Consider the following 11,766-nt stretch of genomic DNA (forward strand, 5'->3'; position numbering starts at 1 on the left):
GTTTTAATCTGGTTTGCAGATTTTATATGTTCATATTTATGATCTCTATTCATTACTTAAAAATATGTCACAATAATATCAAGTATTTAAACTTCTGTGGCTGTATCATTCTGCATGGAATAGATTTAAAGGTCAACACTACTCTTTTATGTAGGTTATGGGTGCTACATGTGTGCTTTCAGAGCAGTAGTGTGAGGAAACTTGAAGTGGGATGGCAGGACGGCCTCATCCCTATGACAGTAACTCCAGTGACCCAGAGAATTGGGATCGGAAATTGCATAGTAGACCTCGTAAACTTTATAAGCATTCAAGGTAGGTAGAAATATATATTACATATCAAAGTTCTGCTAAACCTGATTGTAAAGACTACTATTGTATTTAACTGTGGCAAGTTCTATCAGTGGATAGGGGCTAGTTTACAAAATATTATGCTTTTGGGCTGGGAATGTGGCTTAGTGGTAGATGCTTGCCTAGCATGCATGAAGTCCTGGGTTCGATTCCTTAGTACCACATAAATAGAAAAAGCTAGAGTGGTGTTGTAGTTTAAGTGGTAGAGTGCTAGCCTTGAGTAAAAGGTACAGTGCCCAGGCCCTGAGTTCAAGCCCCAGAACTGGCCAAAAAAACCCCAAGAAACAAGCTATTATGCATGTTTGTATTTCTCCTTAGATAGTTTTTAGTGAAATATACATTTTAATTTTTAAAAACTTGTTTGTTTAAATATTTATTTCTACTTCTAAATTAAGTCTAGATCTTAGTTTACTCCATGGTTAAGTGTTAAAAATTGAGTCAATAGGAACTAGCAAGACATTACTTCTTTATGTTTGAAAATCTCTAATAAGAATTTATTTGTACCCTAAATAATGGATGCAGATTACACCTGATAATTTGTTTCTGTCTGTGTTTGCTGCTATATATTTTTAAAAAAATTTATTTGTATTTAAAATTACCTTTAAGAAGTTGTATGGAGGGAGGTGCCATATAATAAAGCAGTTTATGAATACAGTGCATCTTGATCACTGTCACCCCTTCAACATTCTCAGCCCCCTTCAACCCATTCTTTCCCTTACTTTTCTTAGTTTTTTTTAACTATGTGAAATATTGGTATTGTCATTCTGATCCTAAGGGGAAGATGTATCTTTCTGGATTAACTGCTAGCTAAAGTTTGATGTGTGAAATGAGATTTATTTTAAAAGTATATATTCACCTATTACTTTTTAACTTTTATTTTGTGTTATATGACTAAAAGAGGAATACCTCATTTATAATACTTTGTGATGATATTTTTAATGTGTTAGTTGACAGCTTATAAATGTCATATATTTCAGGTATGTAAGCATGTTTTATAGTGGATTTTGTGTATGAATATTATGGATATTAATGAACATTAAACTTACTTGAATAGAAAAATGTCTCCCAGTCACTGTTAGCAAACACCAGAATTCTTGAAAAACATTTCCATGATACTGAAATCCTTTTTGTAATTTCAAGGAAATAGTTTAATACAGAAGATGTTCACCTATATTGTTCAGTTTTAATATGATGACATCTTAAAAATGTTAATGTGAAGTTAATTTGAGTATATGCCACATGGTATGAATATGTTGTGTGTGTGTGTGTGTGTAAGTGTATGTGTATGTGTTTATGTTTATATAATAGAAAAAGAAAGAGGAGAGGTCTAATGGAGCTCTAGTTCTTTTCTTTCTGTGTTCGGTAGATAATTATCTTGTCCTTTAGAATAAAGGTATTTTGATTTATTGTATGAAATGGGACTATATTTGAGTCTAATATGCTGTGTATATATATCATATACATATGTATTCAGGTGATATATATGTTACACTGGCTAATTCTTGGGATTTTTCTGCTGGTGTGCAGTACTGCATTACATAATGAAGAGGTGACAGAAATGTCAAAATTGACTTTATAAAAGATTTGTGTATGCAATGAGAAAAATTTATAAAAACTTACAATGCTTTTTCCTTGCTGCTGTTTCATTTCAGTAACAAATATAGCTCTTCTTGATAACTGTATGGTAATAACTTTTATTTTTGTGGTGCTATGGTTCCAGCCCAAGTCCCTGAATATGTTAGGTACATATCAGTCAGTTACACCCCATATCCCAGACCCTTCATTGGTAACCTTTTGATGTTTTTGGGTGTGCAGTATCAGTATTTGGAGTTTTGAGTGAAAACAAAAATAAATATTAATAAATTGATTAAAAATTTTTGTAATTGGAAGACCATGAAGTCCTTTGAATTTGTAATTGGAAGACCATGAAGTCCTTTGAATGAGTTTATCTTAAGCCCTTGTGGAAATCCTATGCCAGCAAGAACAGCTTACTTTTAGAGACTTCTTATCCCTATATATTTAGGAACATATAACTTTAGAATTTTTAAGGCGCTGCTTGGCTTTTTAAAGATGGCATGTTAGGAGCTGATGGAAAACTAATGCAGAGAGAAGTTTTAAAGCCCATCAATTTGGGCTGGGAAGGTGGCTCAGTGGTAGAGCCCTTGTCTTGCATGCATGAGGCCCTGGGTTCGATTCCCCAGCACCACATAAGCAAAAAGAAAAAAAAGCTGGAGGTGGTGCTGTGGCTCAAGTGGTAGAGCGCTAGCCTTGACCTGAAGAGCTGAGGGACAGCGCCCAGGCCCAGAGTTCAGGCCCCACGACTTGATCCCCCATAAAAACAACAAAAAAACCCCCATCAATTTGTATATCTAGAAACTGACCTCAGTTCAGAGAAATTTGAAAGTGTCAAGCTACTATTATAGAATGTTTTATAATTCACAAATGAAGCAAATAGAGAACTATAGAATATTTGACCTGTGATACTGAACTGTAAAATAAAATTCAGAAAAGGAATCCATATCAAGTGAGAAGGTGAAAATAAGACTTAAACTAATCCTAGGTGATTAGAGAATTAGCGTGGATGGAAGGACATCCCTGTCAAGGACATTTAGGAGATTACCTTGACTCAATCTCTGGACAGTATGTGCTATAGATTTAACAAATGGAAAAAGTAAGGTGAAGAGCCAGCTAACTTGTTAATGGCAGAGCTGGAGTTTATAACAAGTTTTTCATTCTTATTTCAAATTTTAAGCAGTTTATATTATAGAGAGAGCAAGTACAATGAATGCCTATTGCTTATCACATAGCTTCAAGTTAGCAACTGATGGCTAATTGCGTTTTGGCCTATTCATCACATGTTTTTAATCTCATATATTTATTCTTATTAGGGAAAATCAGGTTTTCAAAGGGATTTCATTGAGATATTTACAACTTGAATATAATATACTTTGATCAAATTACCTAATCTATGTTATTCTTTATTAGCCACCCATTCTCTTCATCCTTCCTCAAACCTAACATATTTTACTTGGGGATACTTGAGTAAAAGAAGACCAGACTGGCTGGTGCCGGTGGCTCACATCTATAATCTTAGCTACTAAGGAGGCTGAGATCTGAGGATTGGGGTTCAATGCCAACCGGGCAGGATTAACCCACCAATTAATCCACCAGAAAACCAGAAGTGGTGCTGTGGCTCAATTGGTAGAGTGCTTGCCTTGAGCTGAGCATAGTGCCCAGGACCAGAGTTCAAGCCCCATGACTGACAAAAAAATAAAATCAGACTGGCTTAAGTTAGAGATTGATTTTTCTTTTCTCTCTCCATTTCCTTTTTTTTTTTTATGCCAGTCCTGGGGCCTGGGTTCTGTTCCTTTAGCTTTTTTGCTCAAGGCTGACACTTTACTACTTGAGCTACAGTTCTAGATTTCTGTTGGTTAATTGGAGATGAGAGTCTTATAAGTTTTTCTGCCTGGCCTGGAGTTGAACCATGATCCTCAGATCTCAGCCTCCTCAGTAGCTAAGATTACAGGTGTGAGCCACCACCACCTAGTTTGATTTATTATTTTTACACTAGACATTCAGAGGTAGCTGATGGCTGATATATCCTTTATTGCTTAAAAATATCAGGGTCAACAGTCTCTGATTTGCTTGACTGTTCTATTGTTATCACAAAGAGATGTGTAATTCCGGCCATCCAGGACAGTAGAAAAGTCATCAGAAAATTAAATTTCTCTTGGTCTTGGAATGTGGCTTAGTGGTAGAGTGCTCGCCCTAGGTTTGATTCCTAGTACCACATACACAGAAAAAGCTAGAAGTGGCACTGTGGCTCAAGTGGTAGAGTGCTAGCCTTGAGCAAAAGAAGCTAAGGGACAGTGCCCAGGCCCTGAGTTCAAGCCCCAAGACTGGCAAAAAAGAAAAATTAAATTTCTCAGACATTACTTATCTGAGAAGTTTATAAGTTGCATCTGATAGCTGCTTATACATCATTAGCTAGAAGTATGTTATATAGATCAAGGATACTAAGAAATGTAGTTTATTATAAACTGGGCTTACTGTTATCTCATAATTGTAAATTTATTTTAAAATAATCAGAAGACTTTATTGGTCAGTTTCTGTAGATAATCTAAAAATTGTTTTGTTTTTGCTGGTACTGGGGCTTGAGCTCTGGGTCTGAACTCGCCCTCTACTTTTTGCTGGCATTCTACTACTTGAGTTACACCTCCAATTAAACTTAACCTTTAAAAAAATGTGTTTTGCTTCATGTATGGTTTTGAATTGCTTTGTTTTTCCACTTTTTTTCTCATCTTTTCTTGCTGGCTATGATTAAAATACACTTTGTGTGTGTGTGGTAGGGGGGTGGGGTTCTGGGACTTGAACTTGGCCTGGGTGCTCAAGGCTAGTGCTCTTCACTTGTGCCAAGCGTCACTTTTGGCTTTTAGTTGATTAGAAATAAGAGTCTCATGGATTTTAACTGCCTGGGCTGGCTTCAAACTGCAATCCTTACATCTCAGCCTCCTGAGTATCAGCTAGGAATATAGGCATGAGCCATTGTTGCCCAGCCCAGCTCCTTTTTGGTTTATGAAGGAAATACTAGTTGCTGTCATACATGTACTTACTTTTCTATCAGAGTTTGGGAGTTTGGCAGGTCTGGCTTATGATTTGCTTATGATATAGTACAATTTTAAGGTGGTTTCTAAGTTTTCTTTCTTTCTTTTTTTTGGGGGGGGGTCCTGTTGTGGGGCCTGAACTCTGGGCCTGGGCCTGTCCCTCAGCTCTTCAGCTCAAGGCTAGTACTCTTACCACTTGAGCCACAGCACCACTTCCGGCTTTTTTTTTCTTTTTGCTTATGTGGTGCTGAGGAATCGAACTCAGGGCTCATGCATGCAAGGCAAGTGCTCTACCACTGAGCCACCTTCCCAGCCCTCTAAGTTTTCTTTTGACTATCTATCTCTGATTTAAAAGCTAAGGCGGAAGCTGTTCTGGACATAGATCGACGTCAGTGTGGTGTAGGCAAATTACTTTAAAAATGAATGAATTTTGTGTTTTTCTGTGACCAGTTGTATAGTTAATAACATTATATAGGAGTTTTCATAGCTTGCTGATGATGTTGAATTTGCTTTCAGTTGAAGTATGTTTGGCCTAAAACATGACAATTTCTCTATAAGTTATGAATTAAAGGACTGTTTTGCTCTTTGGAAAAGAAAACACTTCTTCAGTAGAATTCTAAAATGTCTGCATAGAAGATATGTCTAAGCTCTTGAATATTTGAATTGTTGAGAATATAACTATATAAAAACTTCTGTCTGCAGTCTGCTCAGGTTACTAAAGATAAATGCATCATACATTCAATTTCAGACTTTGCCGCAAGGGTTCATTCCCACACAGAAGTACGCATGCTCATTTTTTTTCTGAGACTGCATGAAGTCGGAGCGTTCCAGTTTCCCTTTTAAGTCACTCTTGTAGTCCCAGCAGCAGTATAGAATGGGGAAGTTTGATTGCTTGAAAGACTAGTTCTTGAGTGGTTTCTTAAAGTACAGATAATATTTTCCCTGTGGTTTTAAAAAAGAAGCTTTACTGCCTAGAATGATATACTGATGTTAAAAGGAGAAAAGTTATCTGCATCCTAATTTTCTAGAACCTGGCAAGCTGTCAGAGCTAGAATTAGCTTTACAGATGGCATTTGGCAACATATCTACATATCTCTAAGCCCTCATTCTCCTGCGTTTTCTTCCACCTGTCTATCAATTACAATATCCAATCACTGTTCAGAGGTGAAAAAATGGGATGATCACAGCTCACACGATGCTGTTTGGTTAGAAACGTCAGTGCTGCAACAACCCACGGCTGAGTCAGTGTCTGTGAGAAAATGAACTGAATTAGTATATAGAGGGGGTTGAATCTCTGAACATTTAAAGACTAAATATCAGCAATAGCATTATTACTCAGTAGAGGGAGGGAAGCTAAAGGAAGTCAGTGGACAGGTGAGGTAGGAGGAGGCTGGGGAATTTTCTGGTTGTTAAGAGGAATCTTGAAGATGATGGAAATATCAGATGTTCTAAAGTTTCTTAGTAATGCCCAAGGATGCTGACCTGGCCTTCAGTGCTGCATTGTTTGAAAGAGCAGCATCCCTTTATACTCTGATTTCAAATTTTTTTTCTTGTTTTTGTGTGTCTACCTTGGCATGTACTAAAGGAAGGTGTGTATTCATTTATTACATGTTATCTTTGGGTTATAATTATATGTATAATTAAATGTATGTGGTAGATACAAGAAAGGTTGAAAGATGTTGGCCTTTGTTAAAAGATATATGTCAGTTTAATGGCAAATTAATTAAAATAAATGCAGTATTTTTATTGTTTTCATGGGTTTGATGCTTTTTTACAAAATGTAACTTGAAAATGCATTGTTTGGTATTGTGTTTTATGAACATAAAAACTTATTTAAGTGAAGGCTAATTTTGAAATATTTTTGAAATAAAATTCATGATAAATGAAATTATTGAAATAATTTCTTAAAGATGCATTTAAATAACATTTTTACTGTTGGATGAATTAGGGATTAGTTGAATTTATTTATAATAGTATTTTACAACACTAAGTATATTTGAATGATAAAGTTCAAATTGGTTAAAATGACTTTCTAGTCTGACAGAACAGAAAATGTAGATACTGTTACTGAAACAGAATAAGCCAGATAAGTTTTGGATTAGTGCAAATTAATTTTCAATCAGATAAAAATTTATAAATATAAATCTTACTGTGAGATTTAAAGTTTTAACAGGTGACATTGCTTACCTGATTAGGAAATTTTAGTACAGTTTAAGATATATTAATGAATGACTTTTCCTGTTTTCATTATCACATGCTATAGATAATTTTACAGGGACTTTTGGAATATTTCATATTTCAAATTCTTTAGTTTTGATGTTTGTAAGTGGTTTGTAACAGACTTGTTATGGAATTTTTAATTATGTATAATATGTGTTTTATATATATGTAGATATTTAGTATCATATTTAGTTGTATATGTGTGTGTGCTGGGTGTGCTTAGGGATCCAAAAATATCTTTCTAAGTTTGTGGTAGTAGTAAGAGTTAGAAAAGCAGAACCTCAGTTAGATCTTTTTGTCTTAACACTTTTTTAAAGAATATTTTCCTCTGCTGTTCTGCTGATTCTACTTAGATAGTAATGCTTTCTTAATATAAAAAAGATATATATTTGTTACATGAATTCAGTGCACAGGACAACGTATATAAGAAAATAAAAGTGTTATTCTACTATTAAGAGAAAAATACTTTAGATTTTGATATATAATCATATATCTGTAAGAATCACACAGGTATACTTAAAATGACTTTCAGATATTGTTGTATGTATTGTTACATAACCTATTTTTTTCAAAAAGGAAATTATAAACATTCCCTATGTCATAAAATCATCTGAAGCATAGTTGGGTTGCATACTGTTGTATGTATAGATATTCTGTAATTTTTTTGATTAATCTGTGTTTGTCAAAAAGAAAGAATATCTTAGGGAGTTAGGGAAAAAAGGTAATTTTGGATAGTTTTCTAGTAGAAATAAAATCCTTAGCCTGCTTTCAAAGTGAATTCTTTAAAGATATGCAAACTATTTTTATAATGAAGCAAATAGCTGTAAAATACAAAAAATAAATTCCTTGAAAGATCCAGAAAATTGAGCTAGCACCAATCAAAGGATTATTTATAATACATTTAATGAGAAGGTAATTCAGGGAAGTGCATTAACAATGTATAACAATGAGGAAGGAAATTCAGCTCTTACTTGGAAGCTTCTTTGTCATAAAGGAAAGAAGAGGCCACCATAAATGCCAATAATAAAAATAACGAAGAAGGGCTGGGAAGGTGGCTCGGGTAGAGTGCTTGCCTTGCATGCATGAGGCCCTGGGTTCGATGCCTCAGCACCACATAAGTAGAAAAAGTCGAAGTGGTACTGTGGCTCAAGCTGACAAACTGAGGGACAGCGCCCAGGCCCAGAGTTCAGGCTCCATGACTGACAAAAACAAAAAAAAAACAAAAACAAAAAACCAATGAAGCAAACACTGTTAAGAAGGACAAAGAATGCGGTACAGGCAGGTGTAGAGATAAAAATGCTTTTAGTTTATGTGAGTTGTTCTGGGCCATTCAAAATAGCCTGAACAAGGACCTTCATGTCACACCTTGAAATTACTGGTAATATTTGTGATCTTTGAAGTTTTTATGAGAAGATAGCTGCTAAAAGATGAGAATTTTGGTCTTATTTTGAAACTGATACAATGTTTTGGACTAAATGCAAAGGATAATTTGTGATTACCTTGAAGAAAGCCAGATAAAAAATGTGAAATTAGTTTGCTAAGAATAGATTGTCAAACCAACTTTAATTTTCTACTTGCAGTTAGTAGACTAGTGCCAATATAAGAAAGCTGGATTTATACTTAGCTTTTAGAGAAGCTCTTTTAAAGTTAAAAAAATATATCCTTGGATAAGATATGAGAGAACTAGTTAGCAGCTAGTTATGCTAATTAACCAATTTTGATATTTGAATGACTCCATCCAAAAGTAGATTGTTCTTGAAAAGTGTTCCCCCCCCCTCATTTGGAGGAAGCACATAACACATTTAGATGTAACAGTGTAGAAAGAAGAATAGTAAATAATATTGTGAATATAATATATGGTCTCTGAGGCCGGACTAATATAAATGAACTCTTAAGGAGTATATTTACGGCCTAAAACAAAATTGTACATTAAAGTAGCATGGCTTTACAAAATAACGTATAAAAGTAAACTTTATATATAAAATAACACAATCTGGCTACCATCATCTTCCTGTACTTACCCTCCCTTCAAAAATAAAAAATAAAAACCAGTGATTGCTGATTGGTCATGCCTATAATCCTAGCTACTCAGGAGGCTGCAATCTGAAGATCAGTGTTTGAAGCCAGCCTGGGAAAGTTCATGAGACTCTTTTCTCCATCTAACCACCAAAAAAGCCAAACCAAAACATCCTCGGTTAATGAAAGAATAGAGTCACTTTTCTGTGTATTAAAATATTGTCTTGAATTCTGTGTATATTCAGGAGGAAGATGATGAGGAAGGTTGATGCCTTGCACCGTTGAATAAGAATTTCAGAGGAATATGGGATCATTTCTGAGTAGAAAGAATAGAATGAGAACTGACTTCAAATATTTGGATTTTCCTTTGTTTTTGTTTTTTTTTTTTACCAAAGGAAAATCCAAATATTTGAATTAAACTTTGAATCAAAGTTAAACTTTTGTTCTTTTTGGGTTACATCTTAGACCTGCCACTTAATTAACTGTATCATTTCAGGCAAGTAATTTAGCCTCTAAACAACTGCAAAAAGGAGATGGTTTTAAGGATTAAATATTGTGTCTGGCAGGTGACAAAATAGTGCCTGAATATTACCATAATTTGTATTTGGTTCCAGCAGGCAGAACTGGAACAGTTCTTGGTCTTGGGTGGCATTTGCAGTGCTTGGAGACTTTTTTGGTGGTTTAAACTTAAGACTCAGGCCATACTTTAATATTGAATTTAGAGGTCAGAGATGTTACTCAATGTAATGAACAGGACTATTCCCCACAACCCATGCAAAACCCTGGACTCCAGAGTGAAGTTAAAACAGTTACCTCTTTAATGGTTAGGGAAAACTGCCAAAGTCAGAGCTTTCCAGAGCTAGAGTAAATCTGTGAAATGAAAGGATAATTTGGTGTGGGGTCTTTGCTGCACTCACTCCTTCCCTAGAGATTTACATAGTTTGCATTTGTTACTTCTTTAGGACTCTGCTCAGACAGGCTCAGACAGGCTCAGACATATTCCTGCCTTGACCTCTCAAAATGGTAACTCTGTTCTCTTCATTTACTGTGCATATATCTCAGTCTTTATCTCCATATAATATTTAAAACATGTTATATGATTGGTTTTCATTACAGTATATTATTTTTGAGGGCAGATATATTTTGTCATAGTCACTAACACTAGAACAGTGTATGGCATATGAAGGATATTTAATTGAGTATATTTAAAGTTTCCAAGTTTCTATTCAGAGATACTTCATTTTGGAGACGTGCTTGCTTAGTCATATCCTCCTTTAAAACAAATCAAAAACAGGAACAAAGTAATACACTTTTTTTTTGTCTAAGTAATACACTTTTTTTTGTCTTTTGCAATTGCATCTCAGTGTTACTTGGATTGTGTGTTGTGTGCGCACACGCGCATGCACACACACACACACCACACACACACATGCAAGCACATGCCAGTACTAGAGTTTGAGCTCAGGACCCCGTTATTGTCCCTTAGCTTTTTCTCTCAAAGACAGCACCTTATCACTTGTGTCATAATTCTACATCTCTGGCTTTTTGTGGTGGTTAATTGGAAATATGAGTCTGAATTGGATCCTGAGATCTCAGCCTCCTGAGTAGTTTGGATTACAGGCAGGAGCCACCAGCATATGACTCCAGGCTTGTTTTGAATTCAAAGGATTCAGTCTCAGTCTCCTGAGAGCTATTTTCTATATGTATGCACTACCACATTCAGATTAAACATTTTAAACTAAAATAACTTATAGATAGGTGCTGAGGGCTTATGCTTATAACCCTAGCTACTCAAAAGGCAGAAAACGGAAGATTTTTTTTTTTCAGAGCCAGCACAAAGAAAAGTTGGTGATCTGGAAGTGGAGCTGTGGCACAGGTGGTTAGAGTGCAAGCAAAAAAAGTGAAGCAAGAGTGTAAGGTCCTGAGTTCAAACGCTAGTCAGGGCGTGCGCGTGCGTGCACACACACACACACACACACACACACACACACGCGCATATAATTTGAAAAAACTTTAACCTTTTAGTAAAGATTTAAGGTGTTTGTTTTTTTTTTCCTGTGAATTGTTGATATTGTGGCCTTAGGTACTTTTGGTTGAAGTTTGTAAAGATGCAGTCTCACAAGGGCATGCATGCCAGGAGGCCTGCTGCCTTCACTCCTTTTGTCTGTAGACTTCTGATGTGTCTGGCAGTGAAATTTTAGGAAGAAAAGACATTAAGAGGGCTGGGAAGGTGGCTCAGTGGTAGAGTGCTTGCCTTGCATGCATGAGGCCCTGGGTTCGATTCCTCAGCACCACATAAGCAAAAAAAAAGAAAAAAAAAAGAAAAGAAAAGACATCAAGAATTAGGACTAATATTAAACTATGGTTAGACTGTAATTCTTGCTCAAGTTGTCTTTTATGGAGAGGAATATGAGATGTAAATATCACTTAAAATATTTTTGGGGAGAAAATGTGTCAGAAAAAGTGGTTTAGGGGCTGGGAAAGTGGCTCAATGGTAGAGTGCTTGCCTTGCATGCATGAGGCCCTGGGTTCGATTCCTCAGCACCACATAAGCAGAAAAAGCTGGAAGTGGTGCTGT

The 11,766-nt window shown here is 35.6% G+C and overlaps 1 protein-coding gene across 1 annotated transcript in view; it reads left to right on the forward strand.

The window, feature by feature from the left end:
* The first annotated feature begins 211 nt into the window (after positions 1–211).
* Positions 212–11,766, forward strand: part of Btbd10 (BTB (POZ) domain containing 10) — a 42,033-nt gene continuing 30,478 nt past the window's right edge. The window contains exon 1 of the mRNA XM_013028669.1: positions 212–312. Within this exon, the coding sequence (XP_012884123.1) occupies positions 212–312 (101 nt within the window). The remainder of the gene's footprint in view (positions 313–11,766) is intronic.

This window comes from Dipodomys ordii, unplaced genomic scaffold, assembly GCF_000151885.1.
Source record: "Dipodomys ordii isolate 6190 unplaced genomic scaffold, Dord_2.0 Scaffold113, whole genome shotgun sequence".
In the NCBI taxonomy this organism is placed as follows: domain Eukaryota; kingdom Metazoa; phylum Chordata; class Mammalia; order Rodentia; family Heteromyidae; genus Dipodomys; species Dipodomys ordii.